The 13,826-nt window shown below is 48.4% G+C and overlaps 1 protein-coding gene across 12 annotated transcripts in view; it reads left to right on the top strand.

Moving 5' to 3' along the window:
* The window catches only part of LOC119712585 (mucin-16-like), a 47,277-nt gene that overhangs the window by 29,463 nt on the left and 3,988 nt on the right, over nucleotides 1–13,826 (top strand). For 7 of the 12 annotated variants that reach the window (XM_038163989.1, XM_038163981.1, XM_038163988.1 and 4 more), the window contains 26 exons: nucleotides 1,918–2,063; nucleotides 2,175–2,242; nucleotides 2,659–2,831; nucleotides 2,942–2,968; nucleotides 4,348–4,493; nucleotides 4,605–4,672; nucleotides 5,089–5,261; nucleotides 5,373–5,399; nucleotides 5,630–5,775; nucleotides 5,886–5,953; nucleotides 6,234–6,406; nucleotides 7,132–7,158; nucleotides 7,421–7,566; nucleotides 7,664–7,731; nucleotides 7,922–8,094; nucleotides 8,553–8,582; nucleotides 8,798–8,946; nucleotides 9,029–9,096; nucleotides 9,424–9,596; nucleotides 10,087–10,113; nucleotides 10,330–10,472; nucleotides 10,584–10,651; nucleotides 11,341–11,513; nucleotides 11,795–11,952; nucleotides 12,737–12,804; nucleotides 13,391–13,545. In XM_038163989.1, coding sequence (XP_038019917.1) covers nucleotides 1,918–2,063; nucleotides 2,175–2,242; nucleotides 2,659–2,831; nucleotides 2,942–2,968; nucleotides 4,348–4,493; nucleotides 4,605–4,672; nucleotides 5,089–5,261; nucleotides 5,373–5,399; nucleotides 5,630–5,775; nucleotides 5,886–5,953; nucleotides 6,234–6,406; nucleotides 7,132–7,158; nucleotides 7,421–7,566; nucleotides 7,664–7,731; nucleotides 7,922–8,094; nucleotides 8,553–8,582; nucleotides 8,798–8,946; nucleotides 9,029–9,096; nucleotides 9,424–9,596; nucleotides 10,087–10,113; nucleotides 10,330–10,472; nucleotides 10,584–10,651; nucleotides 11,341–11,513; nucleotides 11,795–11,952; nucleotides 12,737–12,804; nucleotides 13,391–13,545 — 2,841 coding nt within the window. Of the gene's footprint in view, nucleotides 1–1,917; nucleotides 2,064–2,174; nucleotides 2,243–2,658; nucleotides 2,832–2,941; nucleotides 2,969–3,210; nucleotides 3,357–3,463; nucleotides 3,532–3,811; nucleotides 3,985–4,347; nucleotides 4,494–4,604; nucleotides 4,673–5,088; nucleotides 5,262–5,372; nucleotides 5,400–5,629; nucleotides 5,776–5,885; nucleotides 5,954–6,233; nucleotides 6,407–7,131; nucleotides 7,159–7,420; nucleotides 7,567–7,663; nucleotides 7,732–7,921; nucleotides 8,095–8,552; nucleotides 8,583–8,797; nucleotides 8,947–9,028; nucleotides 9,097–9,423; nucleotides 9,597–10,086; nucleotides 10,114–10,329; nucleotides 10,473–10,583; nucleotides 10,652–11,340; nucleotides 11,514–11,794; nucleotides 11,953–12,736; nucleotides 12,805–13,390; nucleotides 13,546–13,826 lie in introns of all 12 variants that reach the window. The other 5 variants (XM_038163975.1, XM_038163976.1, XM_038163980.1 and 2 more) reach the window with 5 other exon arrangements.

Here is a 13,826-nt window from a genome sequence, read left to right as displayed (position 1 = left end):
ACTTCCATAGTTGGTCTACAATCTATTGTCTGTTAGTGCCCAGCCTACGGGCTGAGAACTCCACCTTGATGCCCTCCTTCCTTAGAGTATCCCCTCTTTTCCAAAGCTCTTCCTCCCACATGCTCATATTGTTGCCTTAGTTGACGCTCAATTCCTCCATGGAAAGACCATAACCAGAATCCAGCCTTGAAGGGAGAATGTGCAGAGGAGGGTGCTGAGGGAGGCCCCTGTGTTTTGCAGGCCGGGCAGTCACAGGGACGAGACCCGGGTGGACGCCGTGTGCACCTACAGCAAGGAGGCCTCGGCTGCGCCTTTGGACAGGGTGGGGCTGTACCACCAAGTGAGCAACAAGACCAGAGGCATCAGCCAGCTGGGCCCCTACAGCCTGGACAAGGACAGCCTCTACGTCAACGGTGACCGGCGCTCCTCCCTCGGCCTCCCCTGCTCTGCCATGGCAGCCCTGCCCCAGTGCTGCCCCTTGCCCAGCTCCAGCCTCTGACCCTCTGTCTCTCTCTTTTCCCAGGCTACAATGAGCAGCCAGTGCTGACCAGTGAGTACCTTGCAGGACGGGGAAAGAATCAGCAGGTCGCATGTTCTCTGCTGGGGTCTTGCACAGGCAGTGGGGCTATGGCCTTTAATTCCTTGGGGAAACTTGGGGATCATGGCAGCCTTTTCCATGAACACCAGGGCTGGCAGGAGACCTCACTGGTTTTCCTTCCAGAGCCCTGACACTGAGGCTCTTGCCCCGTGTCATTCCTGATTTCTAACTCTTCCAGCTCCCATCCAGCCACCAACAACGACAGCTGCTGCCCTGGAGCGTTTCACCGTCAACTTCACCATCACCAACCTCCCCTACACTTCTGACCTGGAGAATCCTGACACAGCACGGTTCAGAGCTACTCGAAGGGTTATGAACATTATGGTAGGTGAACCAGTGCTGGAACATTGCTGTACCCTCTCTGGTCTCATTAGCTTGGGGGTATTACAGAGAGAGATGGTCATGGCTTAACTGGGGAACCCCTTCCCTTTGCAGCTGGACCGCCTGCTGAAGGAAAGCAGCATTGGCCCTGTTTTCCAAGGATGTGAAACAACAGACTTGAGGTATGGATAACGAACAAGAGTTCCTGCAGGACCCATGGTCACTTCCATAGTTGGTCTACAATCTATTGTCTGTTAGTGCCCAGCCTACGGGCTGGGAACGCCACCTTGATGCCCTCCTTCCTTAGAGTATCCCCTTTTTTCCAAAGTTCTTCCTGCCACATGCTCATATTGTTGCCTTAGTTGACTCTCAATTCCTCCATGGAAAGACCATACCCAGAATCCAGCCCAGCAGGGAGAATGTGCAGAGGAGGGTGCTGAGGGAGGCCCCTGTGTTTTGCAGGCCGGGCAGTCACAGGGACGAGACCCGGGTGGACGCCGTGTGCACCTACAGCAAGGAGGCCTCGGCTGCGCCTTTGGACAGGGTGGGGCTGTACCACCAAGTGAGCAACAAGACCAGAGGCATCAGCCAGCTGGGCCCCTACAGCCTGGACAAGGACAGCCTCTACGTCAACGGTGACCGGCGCTCCTCCCTCGGCCTCCTCTGCTCTGCCATGGCAGCCCTGCCCCAGTGCTGCCCCTTGCCCAGCTCCAGCCTCTGACCCTCTGTCTCTCTCTTTTCCCAGGCTACAACGAGCAGACAGTGCTGATGAGTGAGTACCTTGCAGGATGGGGAAAGAATCAGCAGGTTGCAAGTTCTCTGCTGGGGTCTTGCAAAGGCAGTGGGGCTATGGCCTTTAATTCCTTGGGGAAACTTGGGGATCATGGCAGCCTTTTCCATGAACACCAGGGCTGGCAGGAGACCTCACTGGTTTTCCTTCCAGAGCCTGGACACTGAGGCTCTTGCCCCTTGTCATTCCCCATCTGTGCTTTTTCCAGCTCCCTCCCACCCACCAACAACGACAGCTGCTGCCCTTGAGCATTTCACCGTCAACTTCACCATCACCAACCTCCCCTACACTTCTGACCTGGAGAATCCTGACACAGCACGGTTCAGAGCTACTCGAAGGGTTATGAACATGATGGTAGGTGAACCAGTGCTGGAACATTGCTGTACCCTCTCTGGTCTCATTAGCTTGGGGGTATTACAGAGAGAGATGGTCATGGCTTAACTGGGGAACCCCTTCCCTTTGCAGCTGGACCGCCTGTTGAAGGAAAGCAGCATTGGCCCTGTTTTCCAAGGATGTGAAACAACAGACTTCAGGTATGAGTGGCCTTCCAGTGTCTCTTTGCAATGTCCTTCCTTCCATAAGGGACCTAATCGTGGTCGTGTTCTTCCTCTTTTATGGAGCAAGGACATGCTCTGTGCTTCCCAGGGTCTTTCTCCTGTTGTTCTTCTCTCACATATGTCCCCCTCACTTGCTGCACTCTTCTATTTGGGTGCTAAAGGCCCAATCCCGAGCTGAGTCAAAAGTCCTTCCAGGCCATCTCTTTCATGAACATGTACAGAGTGATATTGAAGCTGGAGAAGAGTGCCCAGACAACAAGAAGAGAAACTGAAATGTTGAGAAGGCAGAGCTTGCATTGCAACTCCAAAATGACCATGGCAGTTTCAAGCTCATCCTTGAGAGGGAAACATGTGCAGAGGAGGGTGCTGAGGGAGGCCCCTGTGTTTTGCAGGCCGGGCAGTCACAGGGACGAGACCCGGGTGGACGCCGTGTGCACCTACAGCAAGGAGGCCTCGGCTGCGCCTTTGGACAGGGTGGGGCTGTACCACCAAGTGAGCAACAAGACCAGAGGCATCAGCCAGCTGGGCCCCTACAGCCTGGACAAGGACAGCCTCTACGTCAACGGTGACCGGCGCTCCTCCCTCGGCCTCCCCTGCTCTGCCATGGCAGCCCTGCCCCAGTGCTGCCCCTTGCCCAGCTCCAGCTCCTGACCCTCTGTCTCTCTCTTTTCCCAGGCTACAACGAGCAGCCAGTGCTGATCAGTGAGTACCTTGCAGAACTGGGATGGGTTCACAAGACAGCGAGTGCTGCATTGAAGCCTTCTGTAGGACAGAGGAATCTTGGGCCTCGGGCCCAAGAAAAATGACGAAATCCTGGGGACATGGGGATATTCCTCTCTTCCCCTTAGAGAACAGGACTGGCGGGAAACCTCTGCACTTGTCCAGCCAGGGCTGTTACAACCAAGTCTTTGCCCCTTGTCATTCCCCATCTGTGCTTCTTCCAGCTCCCACCCAGTCACCAACAACGACAGCTGCTGCCCTGGAGCGTTTCACCGTCAACTTCACCATCACCAACCTCCCCTACACTTCGGACCTGGAGAATCCTGACACAGCACGGTTCAGAGCTACTCGAAGGGTTATGAACATGATGGTAGGTGAACCACCACTGGACCATTGCTGTACGCTCTCTGGTCTCATTAGCTTGGAGAGTGCAGAGAGATGGTCATGGCTTACCTGGGAAAATTCTTTCTTTGGCAGCTTGACCGCCTGCTGAAGCAAAGCAGCATTGGCCCTGTTTTCCATGGATGTGAAACAACAGACTTGAGGTATGGATAACGAACAAGAGTTCCTACAGGACCCATGGTCACTTCCATAGTTGGTCTACAATCTATTGTCTGTTAGTGCCCAGCCTACGGGCTGAGAACTCCACCTTGATGCCCTCCTTCCTTAGAGTATCCCCTCTTTTCCAAAGCTCTTCCTCCCACATGCTCATATTGTTGCCTTAGTTGACGCTCAATTCCTCCATGGAAAGACCATAACCAGAATCCAGCCTTGAAGGGAGAATGTGCAGAGGAGGGTGCTGAGGGAGGCCCCTGTGTTTTGCAGGCCGGGCAGTCACAGGGACGAGACCCGGGTGGACGCCGTGTGCACCTACAGCAAGGAGGCCTCGGCTGCGCCTTTGGACAGGGTGGGGCTGTACCACCAAGTGAGCAACAAGACCAGAGGCATCAGCCAGCTGGGCCCCTACAGCCTGGACAAGGACAGCCTCTACGTCAACGGTGACCGGCGCTCCTCCCTCGGCCTCCCCTGCTCTGCCATGGCAGCCCTGCCCCAGTGCTGCCCCTTGCCCAGCTCCAGCCTCTGACCCTCTGTCTCTCTCTTTTCCCAGGCTACAATGAGCAGCCAGTGCTGACCAGTGAGTACCTTGCAGGACGGGGAAAGAATCAGCAGGTCGCATGTTCTCTGCTGGGGTCTTGCACAGGCAGTGGGGCTATGGCCTTTAATTCCTTGGGGAAACTTGGGGATCATGGCAGCCTTTTCCATGAACACCAGGGCTGGCAGGAGACCTCACTGGTTTTCCTTCCAGAGCCCTGACACTAAGGCTCTTGCCCCGTGTCATTCCTGATTTCTAACTCTTCCAGCTCCCATCCAGCCACCAACAACGACAGCTGCTGCCCTGGAGCGTTTCACCGTCAACTTCACCATCACCAACCTCCCCTACACTTCTGACCTGGAGAATCCTGACACAGCACGGTTCAGAGCTACTCGAAGGGTTATGAACATGATGGTAGGTGAACCAGTGCTGGAACATTGCTGTACCCTCTCTGGTCTCATTAGCTTGGGGGTATTACAGAGAGAGATGGTCATGGCTTAACTGGGGAACCCCTTCCCTTTGCAGCTGGACCGCCTGTTGAAGGAAAGCAGCATTGGCCCTGTTTTCCAAGGATGTGAAACAACAGACTTCAGGTATGAGTGGCCTTCCAGTGTCTCTTTGCAATGTCCTTCCTTACATAAGGGACCTAATCGTGGTCATGTTCTTCCTCATTTATGGATCAAGGACATTCTCTGTCCTTCTCAGGGTCTTTCTCCTGTTTTTCTTCTCTTACAAATGTCCCCCTCACTTGCTGCACTCTTCTATTTGGGTGCTAAAGGCCCAATCCTGAGCTGAGTCAAAAGTCCTTCCAGGCCATCTCTTTCATGAACATGTACAGAGTGATATTGAAGCTGGAGAAGAGTGCCCAGACAACAAGAAGAGAAACTGAAATGTTGAGAAGGCAGAGCTTGCATTGCAACTCCAAAATGACCATGGCAGTTTCAAGCCCATGGTTGAGAGGGAAACATGTGCAGAGGAGGGTGCTGAGGGAGGCCCCTGTGTTTTGCAGGCCGGGCAGTCACAGGGACGAGACCCGGGTGGACGCCGTGTGCACCTACAGCAAGGAGGCCTCGGCTGCGCCTTTGGACAGGGTGGGGCTGTACCACCAAGTGAGCAACAAGACCAGAGGCATCAGCCAGCTGGGCCCCTACAGCCTGGACAAGGACAGCCTCTACATCAACGGTGACCGGCGCTCCTCCCTTGGCCTCCCCTGCTCTGCCATGGCAGCCCTGCCCCAGTGCTGCCCCTTGCCCAGCTCCAGCTCCTGACCCTCTGTCTCTCTCTTTTTCCCAGGCTACAACGAGCAGCCAGTGCTGACCAGTGAGTACCTTGCAGGACTGGGATGGGTTCACAAGACAGCAAGTGCCTCTCTGGGGTCTTCCATATGACAGTGGAAGTTGGGCCTGGGGCACAAGATCCTGGCAACATGTGGAGCTTCCAACCCTTCCACATGGAGAGCAGGCCTGCCTGGAGCCTTTTGCTCTCATCCAGCCAGAGCTGTCGCAATCAAGATTTTCCAATTTGTAATTCCCTATCCATTTTGATTTCAGCTCCCACCCATCCAACACCAACGACAGGGGCTGCTCCTGAGCGTTTCACCATCAACTTCACCATCACCAACCTCCCCTACACTTCTGACCTGGAGAATCCTGACTCGGCCAAGTTCAGAGCTACACGAAGGGTTATGAACACCCTGGTAGGTGGACCATCAGTGGGAAATTGTTGTGCCCTCCCTGGAATCTGTAAACCTTGAGAGTGTGCAGTGAGATTGCCATTCCTTAACTGGTCAACATTTTCCCTTTGCAGTTGGACCGCCTGTTGAAGCAAAGCAGCATTGGCCCTGTTTTCCAAGGATGTGAAACAACAGACTTGAGGTATGGATAACGAACAAGAGTTCCTGCAGGACCCATGGTCACTTCCACAGTTGGTCTACAATCTATTGTCTGTTAGTGCCCAGCCTACGGGCTGGGAACGCCACCTTGATGCCCTCCTTCCTTAGAGTATCCCCTTTTTTCCAAAGCTCTTCCTGCCACATGCTCATATTGTTGCCTTAGTTGACTCTCAATTCCTCCATGGAAAGACCATACCCAGAATCCAGCCCAGCAGGGAGAATGTGCAGAGGAGGGTGCTGAGGGAGGCCCCTGTGTTTTGCAGGCCGGGCAGTCACAGGGACGAGACCCGGGTGGACGCCGTGTGCACCTACAGCAAGGAGGCCTCGGCTGCGCCTTTGGACAGGGTGGGGCTGTACCACCAAGTGAGCAACAAGACCAGAGGCATCAGCCAGCTGGGCCCCTACAGCCTGGACAAGGATAGCCTCTACGTCAATGGTGAAAATTCTTTTGGATTTCTTTAATTTTCATATACTTCATTTTCTATACCTAAATGATTTCCTGTCTCTTAATATTCATTCTCTAAGTAATTATTTTTTCTTTTAGTATTTTTTGTTCTTTCACTCAGTTTTATCTCGTTCTTTTTGCTGGGTTGACAGTGCCTTCTCACATACTCTACATATGTTTATAATTTTACCTCCTTCTATGTGTTTTTTAGTATAGTAAAATTAACCATTTTCATTCATACTTTCTTTGTTACACAAATTTTAAGTATTCCATTTATGAACATCTTGGAAATATATAGGGATGGACTTCTCAAGGTCAAGGAAGAGCACTACAACTTTTCACCACTTGACAATATCATGCATAAATATTCCTTGTAGAAGTTAAATGATTCCTTGTCTATGTCAGTGTGGTTGGAACTTGATGGTCTCTAAGTTCCCTTCCGCCCCAAACCCTTCTGTGATTCTAAACTGGATTTAGGGAATAGGTAAATTCCTTCTAAACATCCCTTATAAAGGGAGAATTCTGTGTGCTGCTAGGAAAAGCAGCACCTTGCCAACAGTGTAATTTGCATCTATGCCTGGACAGTCACCAAATCAATCTTTCCTAGGAAATGTTTACACATGAGCTCTCAGACATGTTCTGTATTCTTGTGTGTGCCAAACATTCCCAACTGTAAGGCACTTCCTCAAATCCTGTCCCTTTTCTTCCCGCCACAGGTCACCATGAAGTGCAGCCTGAGCTATGTAAGTACCATTAAAGAGAAACTGGGGGGTGGGAAGATTTTGCTAATAAGCAACAGCCAAAACAGTAAGTTGGATTAATCAAGTAAGAGCACTGCTGGTCTGTAAAACAGTGTTAAGAGAATTTGTGAACCTGTTAGGGAAGCACAGCTTATATAGCCTTGAAGCCATGTAGAATATCTGGGAATTTTACCTAGAATGTTTCCTCTTGGGATGTTGAACATTAATGGTATTTTCAAGCAATATCTTTCCTTTCTCATTACAGCTGCTGATCAAAGCACCCAACCTCTGGCACCAGCAGTAAAGAACTTTACCCTGAACTTCACGATAACCAACCTCCAGTTTACTGCAGACCTGCAGAAACCCAGTTCCAGGAGATTCAAGTCAACAGAAAAAGTCATGTACCACTATGTAAGTCTGGCAAACAATGCTGAGGCACAGTTCTCTCAGTACCTCTTACCTTCACTGGGATATTTTGCTTACTTCCATGCTGTTATTCCATTTCCAGGTTGATCCTTTACTCCAAAGGAGCAGCATTGGCCCAGCTTACATTGGCTGCAAAGTAATGGCATTCAGGTGAGAGCATGTCTGGGAAAAGTCCCCATTCCCTGCTTCTTAAAATTCCCATTTCTCAGCATCTAATTTATCTCTGGGTATTTTCTTATGTGGTAGCAATGCCTGAGGGGTTTTTCTGATCCCTCTCTTTGTATACTAGAAGTTAAGATCGATTTCTCAAAAATAACTAAAGCAATGCCTCATTTCCTAGGTCCACGAAGAACAGGGATGACACAGGAGTAGATGCCATGTGTAGCTGTAGGGATGAGCCTTCAGATCCCAAATTCAACAGCACAACTGTTTACCGTGAGCTGAGCAAAATGACCAATGGCATCACCAAGCTGGGACACTACAGCCTCAACAGCCAGAGCCTCTATGTCAATGGTAATGAGACCTTCTCAAGGCATTTTTCCTAATGAAATTTGAATTCCCTGTTCCTGGAGGTGTTTGAGGCCATGTGGGATGGAGCTCTGAGCATCCTGGTCTAGGTAAAATTGTCCCTGTCCAGGGCAGAGAGGTGGAACTGGATGGTCTTTAAGGTCCTTTCTATCTCAAACCATTCTGGGGTTCTATTTGGAATCATGGAACCATTGGGGCTGGAGAAGACTTCTGAGATCAAGTCCAACTTTCAATGTCGACACAGACTAATTTGAAATCAGAATGAAGAAGATTTAATTTACCTCTCAAAACAGAGAACAAAAATTAGAGGGCAAAACCCTGTCAGTCACCAAGTTAAAAGTCTTGAATTCAGTAACTGCAATCCTGTAATAAAATCCCCTGTATTTAGTCCTGCTGAGACTTTCTTGGAATATTTTCCTAATAATTTTCCATTTGTTTTTTAGGTTACAATGAACCTCCTTACAGTCCACCCTGTAAGTATATTTAAAACCAAATACAAGTAAAGTCTACTTAAAGGCATAAATTGATTTTCTGTCCTGCAGATTTGGCAATGTTTGTAACATTGCAAAATGTCTGAAGGGTGGGATCATGTTCACATGGGTTTTTTCTCTAAGAAACCCAATAACAAAAATGTCTTATGAAGATCCTGTTCTTATTTTATCATTGTCATTTCTGTTCTCTCTTGCAGCAGTAAAATCAGCCACCACACAAAGCCCAGGAGCAACCACAGAGCACTTCACCCTGAACTTCACCATAACCAACCTCATGTTCACCACAGACCTGCAGACACCAAATTCCCGCAAATTCCGGTCCGCTGAGAAAATCATGAAACGCTACGTAAGCCAAAATTCTGCTGTTTTTCACTGAAATCACCCAGGATTTTGGGGTTCCTGTATTCACAAAGACTTTTCCTTGCCAGACTGACTCCCTGCTTCAGAAGAGCAGCATTGGCCCCCATTTCACTGGCTGCAAAGTGACCGGATTCAGGTGAGCAATAACCACAGAGATTCACTTGGAACTGCAGCAAATTAATTTCCTTACATTTGACTGACACTTTAATAACTCTTCTCCTTTTTCAAGTAGTTGCTTTCATTATAATAAAGCTTCTATGCCACTTTGTATGGTCCTTATCTTACAAATCCTTTTTCTTTGTAAGGCCATATCTCAGTGATTTCTGCAGCTTCTCTGAGAACTGTGGGCAGATTTATTTGGAGGGTTTTTTAATTACATCCAAACAAACAAACAAACAAATAAACAAACACACCCAAAATATTTTAATAGCTAACAGAAGCTCTATGATATTAAATTCCTCAGGCCTGGGAAGAACAGGGATAGCACAGGAGTGGACACTCTCTGCAGCTATGGAAAGGGCTCCCGGGTGCCCAAGTTTAATCCAGCTGAGGTTTATCAAGAGCTGAAGAGAATGACAAGTGGCGTCACCCAGCTGGGAATCTACAGCCTGGACAACAAGAGCCTCTATGTCAATGGTGAGTGTTTGATTTTCCCACTCCTCCAGGCACTGGAGCAGTTTGGGACCACCTTAGCTCTCAGAGATCACCTCAATGTTAAAAAAGTCATCTTAAGGAGAAGGTCTAGGGTTTTCTGCATAATTTCTCTGTGTAAGATTTAAAATCTTTCCATGTTGACATTTTTGAAGATTTTAATTTCTATATTACTTTGAAGAGTGAATTAAATTTTAGTCTTGACCTCAATCGTTCACCTGCCTCTGAACATTTCACCTGATTCCTGTCCCACAGTGTTTAATTAAACATTGGCACACACATTTTCTCATTGTAGCCCTGCTTTTCCAAAACACCTTGTTCTGCCTAAGCTTTGTTTATTTAATACATTCACACCCTTGGGGCCTGGTTCTGATGATTCATTCCCAAGTCATCCTTTTAATCACCTTCTCTCCACTTCCATTCTCCAAAGTAGATGCTCTCTTACATAACTCTTTCTCTTCCATTTCCTTTCCAGGTTACAACGAACCCCTTGAGAGATCCTGTAAGTATTTTGCCAAACTTATTTTGCCACATTCATTTTGCCAAATTCATTTCAAGGGAAGCTCTCACAGGAGAAATGTCCTGAGAAAATCAGAGGGGGAGAGATTATTTAGAGTAGACTTGAGGTGTGCTGGGATTAGGAATGTTTTGAAAGTGAAAACAGCTTTTTTTTTTTTTTTGGTAGGAAATTCCTAATCCTTCTCCCCTTTGATTGCAGCCCGGAGCCCCACAGCTGCACCAAAACCAACATCCAGGAATTTCACTCTTAACTTCACCTTGACCAACCTCCGCTACACTGCAGATCTGGATGCCCCAAATTCCCGAAGATTCCTTTCCACAGTGAAAGTGATGAACCACTATGTGAGTCTGGCTCTGTTTGTGCACCTTTTGGGTCTTGGTGGTGACCTAAGTCCACCTGCTTTAAACTCAGGATGTGAGTCACAGCTCTCAATTGTCCTTTTTTTTTGACAGCTTGACCCTCTTTTCAAGAGAAGCAGCATAAGCTCTGCCTACACAGGATGTAAAGCCATGAGATTCAGGTAAGATTTGGAATTCCAGAATCACAGGATGGGTCAGGTTTGAAGGGACCACAGTGGGTCTCCTGGTCCCACCTCCCTGCTCCAGCAGGGTCATCCCAGAGAGCACATGGATTGTGTCCACATGGCTCTGGAATATCTCCAGTGAGGAGATTCCACAACTTTTCTGGACAATCTGTCCCAGTGCCTGGTCACTGCACAAGGAAGAAGTTCTTCCTCATGCTCATCAACTTCCTGGGCATCAGTTCCTGTCTTGTTCCTGCCTTGTTCCTCTTGTCCTATTCCTCAGAGCAGACCCTGGTCCCTGCTCTGAGCCCTCCCTGCAGACACTAAAAATACCTGAGAGAATACTAAAAGTGTCTGAAATACTAAAACATCTAAATATAAACCACCTAAAATACTCCTAAAATTGCAATGAGCCATTTATTTGCCCACTCTCACACACCTTCAATTTGTGGCTGTTCTGAGGCCAGGAAACAGCAGCCAGTGACACATCCCTGTCCAGCCTGGATTATTTTTTAGCTGGTAAAATCATTTAGGTATCTAAATATCGTCACCCAAATTCTAGAGAGCCTGGTGAAGGATGCAGGAACCCATTGGCACTGAGGGTTTGGTGTCTGTCCTAAAAATCCCTCAGGAAGTTCTGCCAGCAGAGCAGTGTCCCAAAGAACGTGTGTGACATTTTTCCTCAGGTCTGGAAGCCACAGAGATGACACAAAAGTGGATGCTGTGTGCAGCTACAAGGACAGTGCCAGCCTGGCCAGGTTTGACAGAGAAAAGCTTTACCAGGAGCTGAGCACCATGACAAACAATGTCACCAAACTGGGCCACTACAGCCTGGACAGGAGCAGCCTGTATGTCGATGGTAAGCATCCATGGGGATAACAGGTTTAGGGATCTCCTGGAGATCGTTCCTCATCCCTGGGGCCTGAGCACTGATGAACCCTTTGGTTTGTTGGTTTTATTTAAGTTTGACAAAACCAATCCTACAGGATATTGTCATGCTGGCAGCATTTCCATGCCTTAAATCAGACAAATTCCTGGCAAAATTCACTGTTACAGTGTGATCTAAGCCGGGATGTATCTATATTGCTTTTATTATATGAACAGATGTAAAAATAAACTAACTGTACCCTTTTTATTTAGATTTCACCCTCACAGACACAGCTGCCGCCAAAAAACCTCTCCTGACTGCAGTCAAAGTGGGCTACAGACTGAGCTTTAGAATAGTCAATGAAAATCTCACCAACCCTGACTCCCAGTCTCCAGAATACAGAGCAGCAGTAGAAAGCATCACCAATAAGGTAAGGAGGTATTTGAGAATATGTCTGGGTGGTCAGTTTTTGAAGCAGCTACCAAAGATCTATATCTGAATTTTTTTAAACAAATCAATATTTGGGAACAAAAATTTTGTAGAATCTGAAAGATAAGATTGGCCTTTGATTCAGTTTTAGTTTTAAGTTATACCTGGTGGGTGTGATCCCTGCCCATGGCAGGGGACTGGTGGAGGATCTTTAAGGTCCTTTCCAACCCAAACCATTCAGTGATTCCATGTGGCTTCATGAAATTCTCTCCAGCCAAAGACATGGACTGCAAAATGCCAGAGCTGATTTGTTAAATGAACACTCCCCCAGCATTTCACTCCCAGCTCCAGAAGTGCATCCAAGGCCAATCCCTGGTCAGCACACCCATGATTCATTCCGAGAATCCAACGTTTTCTCTTCAGCACCAATCCAATTTATCAACCTGATAAGGCCCTGATGGGGTGGGCTTTGCTCCCTTTGAGCTGTGGGTCTGTGAGGTTGGGATGTCACTCAGGAAGGAATTTCCCACACTGAGTGCTCTCCCACACTGGATTCTGGAAGGAATTTCAGGAATTTCTGGAAGGAAACATTCCTAAGGCAGGAATGTTTGCCAGGCTGGAAGTCAGACCCCACCACCAGAAGGTGCCTATTCCAAAGTAAAACCCAACCCTGATGAAATGCAACCACCAAAAAACAACCCAGAGCTCAAGTCCCTCCTGCTGGCCTAAAGCCTCCATCCTCGTGCCCAAACTCATTAATATTTAATGTGACATTTTAATTTCAGATGAACCACTTGTACCGTCAGAGCGACCTGAGGGAGCAGTTCCTGACCTGCAGGATCACCGGGCTGAGGTCTGGGATAAAATCTGATTTTGTTTAAAGATTGCTACACCCTGGCACTGCTCCCCCATGGCTGAGTGCCAGTGGCACTCCCCTGTGGAATTCCTCCCTTCTGCTCTCCTAAGGAGGCATTTCCAGGCTTCCCAGAATTTGTCCGTTTGAATTTTTTTTTGGACTAGGGTTTCTCATTAAGGGTTTCTGTAAGGCACTCTCAGGTCTCTGAGTATCCCAGGAATTACTGATCCCATCCCTTTACTGGGAGCTGGTGACCCTGTGACCTCTGCACCTTAAAAGTGAGCTGTGGTGTCCTGCTCAGGATGGAATGAGGCTTGGACAAGGGACCCTCCCACACAATGAAAGCTTTAAAAAACCTAAAAGTGCTGCTCTTTCCTGTCATACAAAACAACCTGAATTTGTCTGGAGAAGAGGTAAAATTTTAATTCCTGTCCCTGTCCAAAGGAAAAGCCCCAACCAGCCCATTCTACCACTTTAAACCACTCAACCTTCAGAACAGCAGGAACCCTTCAGGAAACTCCTTCCCACACGGAGCTTCCTGCCCATCCTATTTACCTCCAAACCTCTGTCCCTCTGCCCACAGGCCTGGATCCATAGTGGTTGACTGCCAGTGCTTCTTCCAGCCCGACCCCAAAATCAACAGGGCCGTGGTGGAAAGGACTTTCCAGGACAGGACCTCCAACAGCACTGGGCTGTGGCTGGGGAGCAGCTACCGACTGCAGGAATTCTCAGTGGACAGTACGTGGATCAAATCCCTTCCCAGTGTCCACATGGACAACTCTGCCATAGCACACTCAGAATCTCCCAAATTCTGCTCTGTCAGAGCACAAATAAATCTGTTATTAAGCTGGATCACTGGGCTCTGAGTTAGGCCATTCAGACATTCAGTCCTCTAGCCATTGATGGCTTAAGGGGTTATTCAATATTAAGATGTTCTTCAATATTAAGGTGTTGCTAAAAATTAAATTGTTATTCAAAATTAAGGTGTTGTCAGTATTAAAAAATCAGAAAATGAAGTC

Source organism: Motacilla alba, chromosome 28, assembly GCF_015832195.1.
Source record: "Motacilla alba alba isolate MOTALB_02 chromosome 28, Motacilla_alba_V1.0_pri, whole genome shotgun sequence".
Taxonomy (NCBI): Eukaryota; Metazoa; Chordata; class Aves; order Passeriformes; family Motacillidae; genus Motacilla; species Motacilla alba.
The sequence above is the reverse complement of the archived record's forward strand: the minus strand, read 5'-3'. Positions and strand labels throughout refer to the sequence as shown.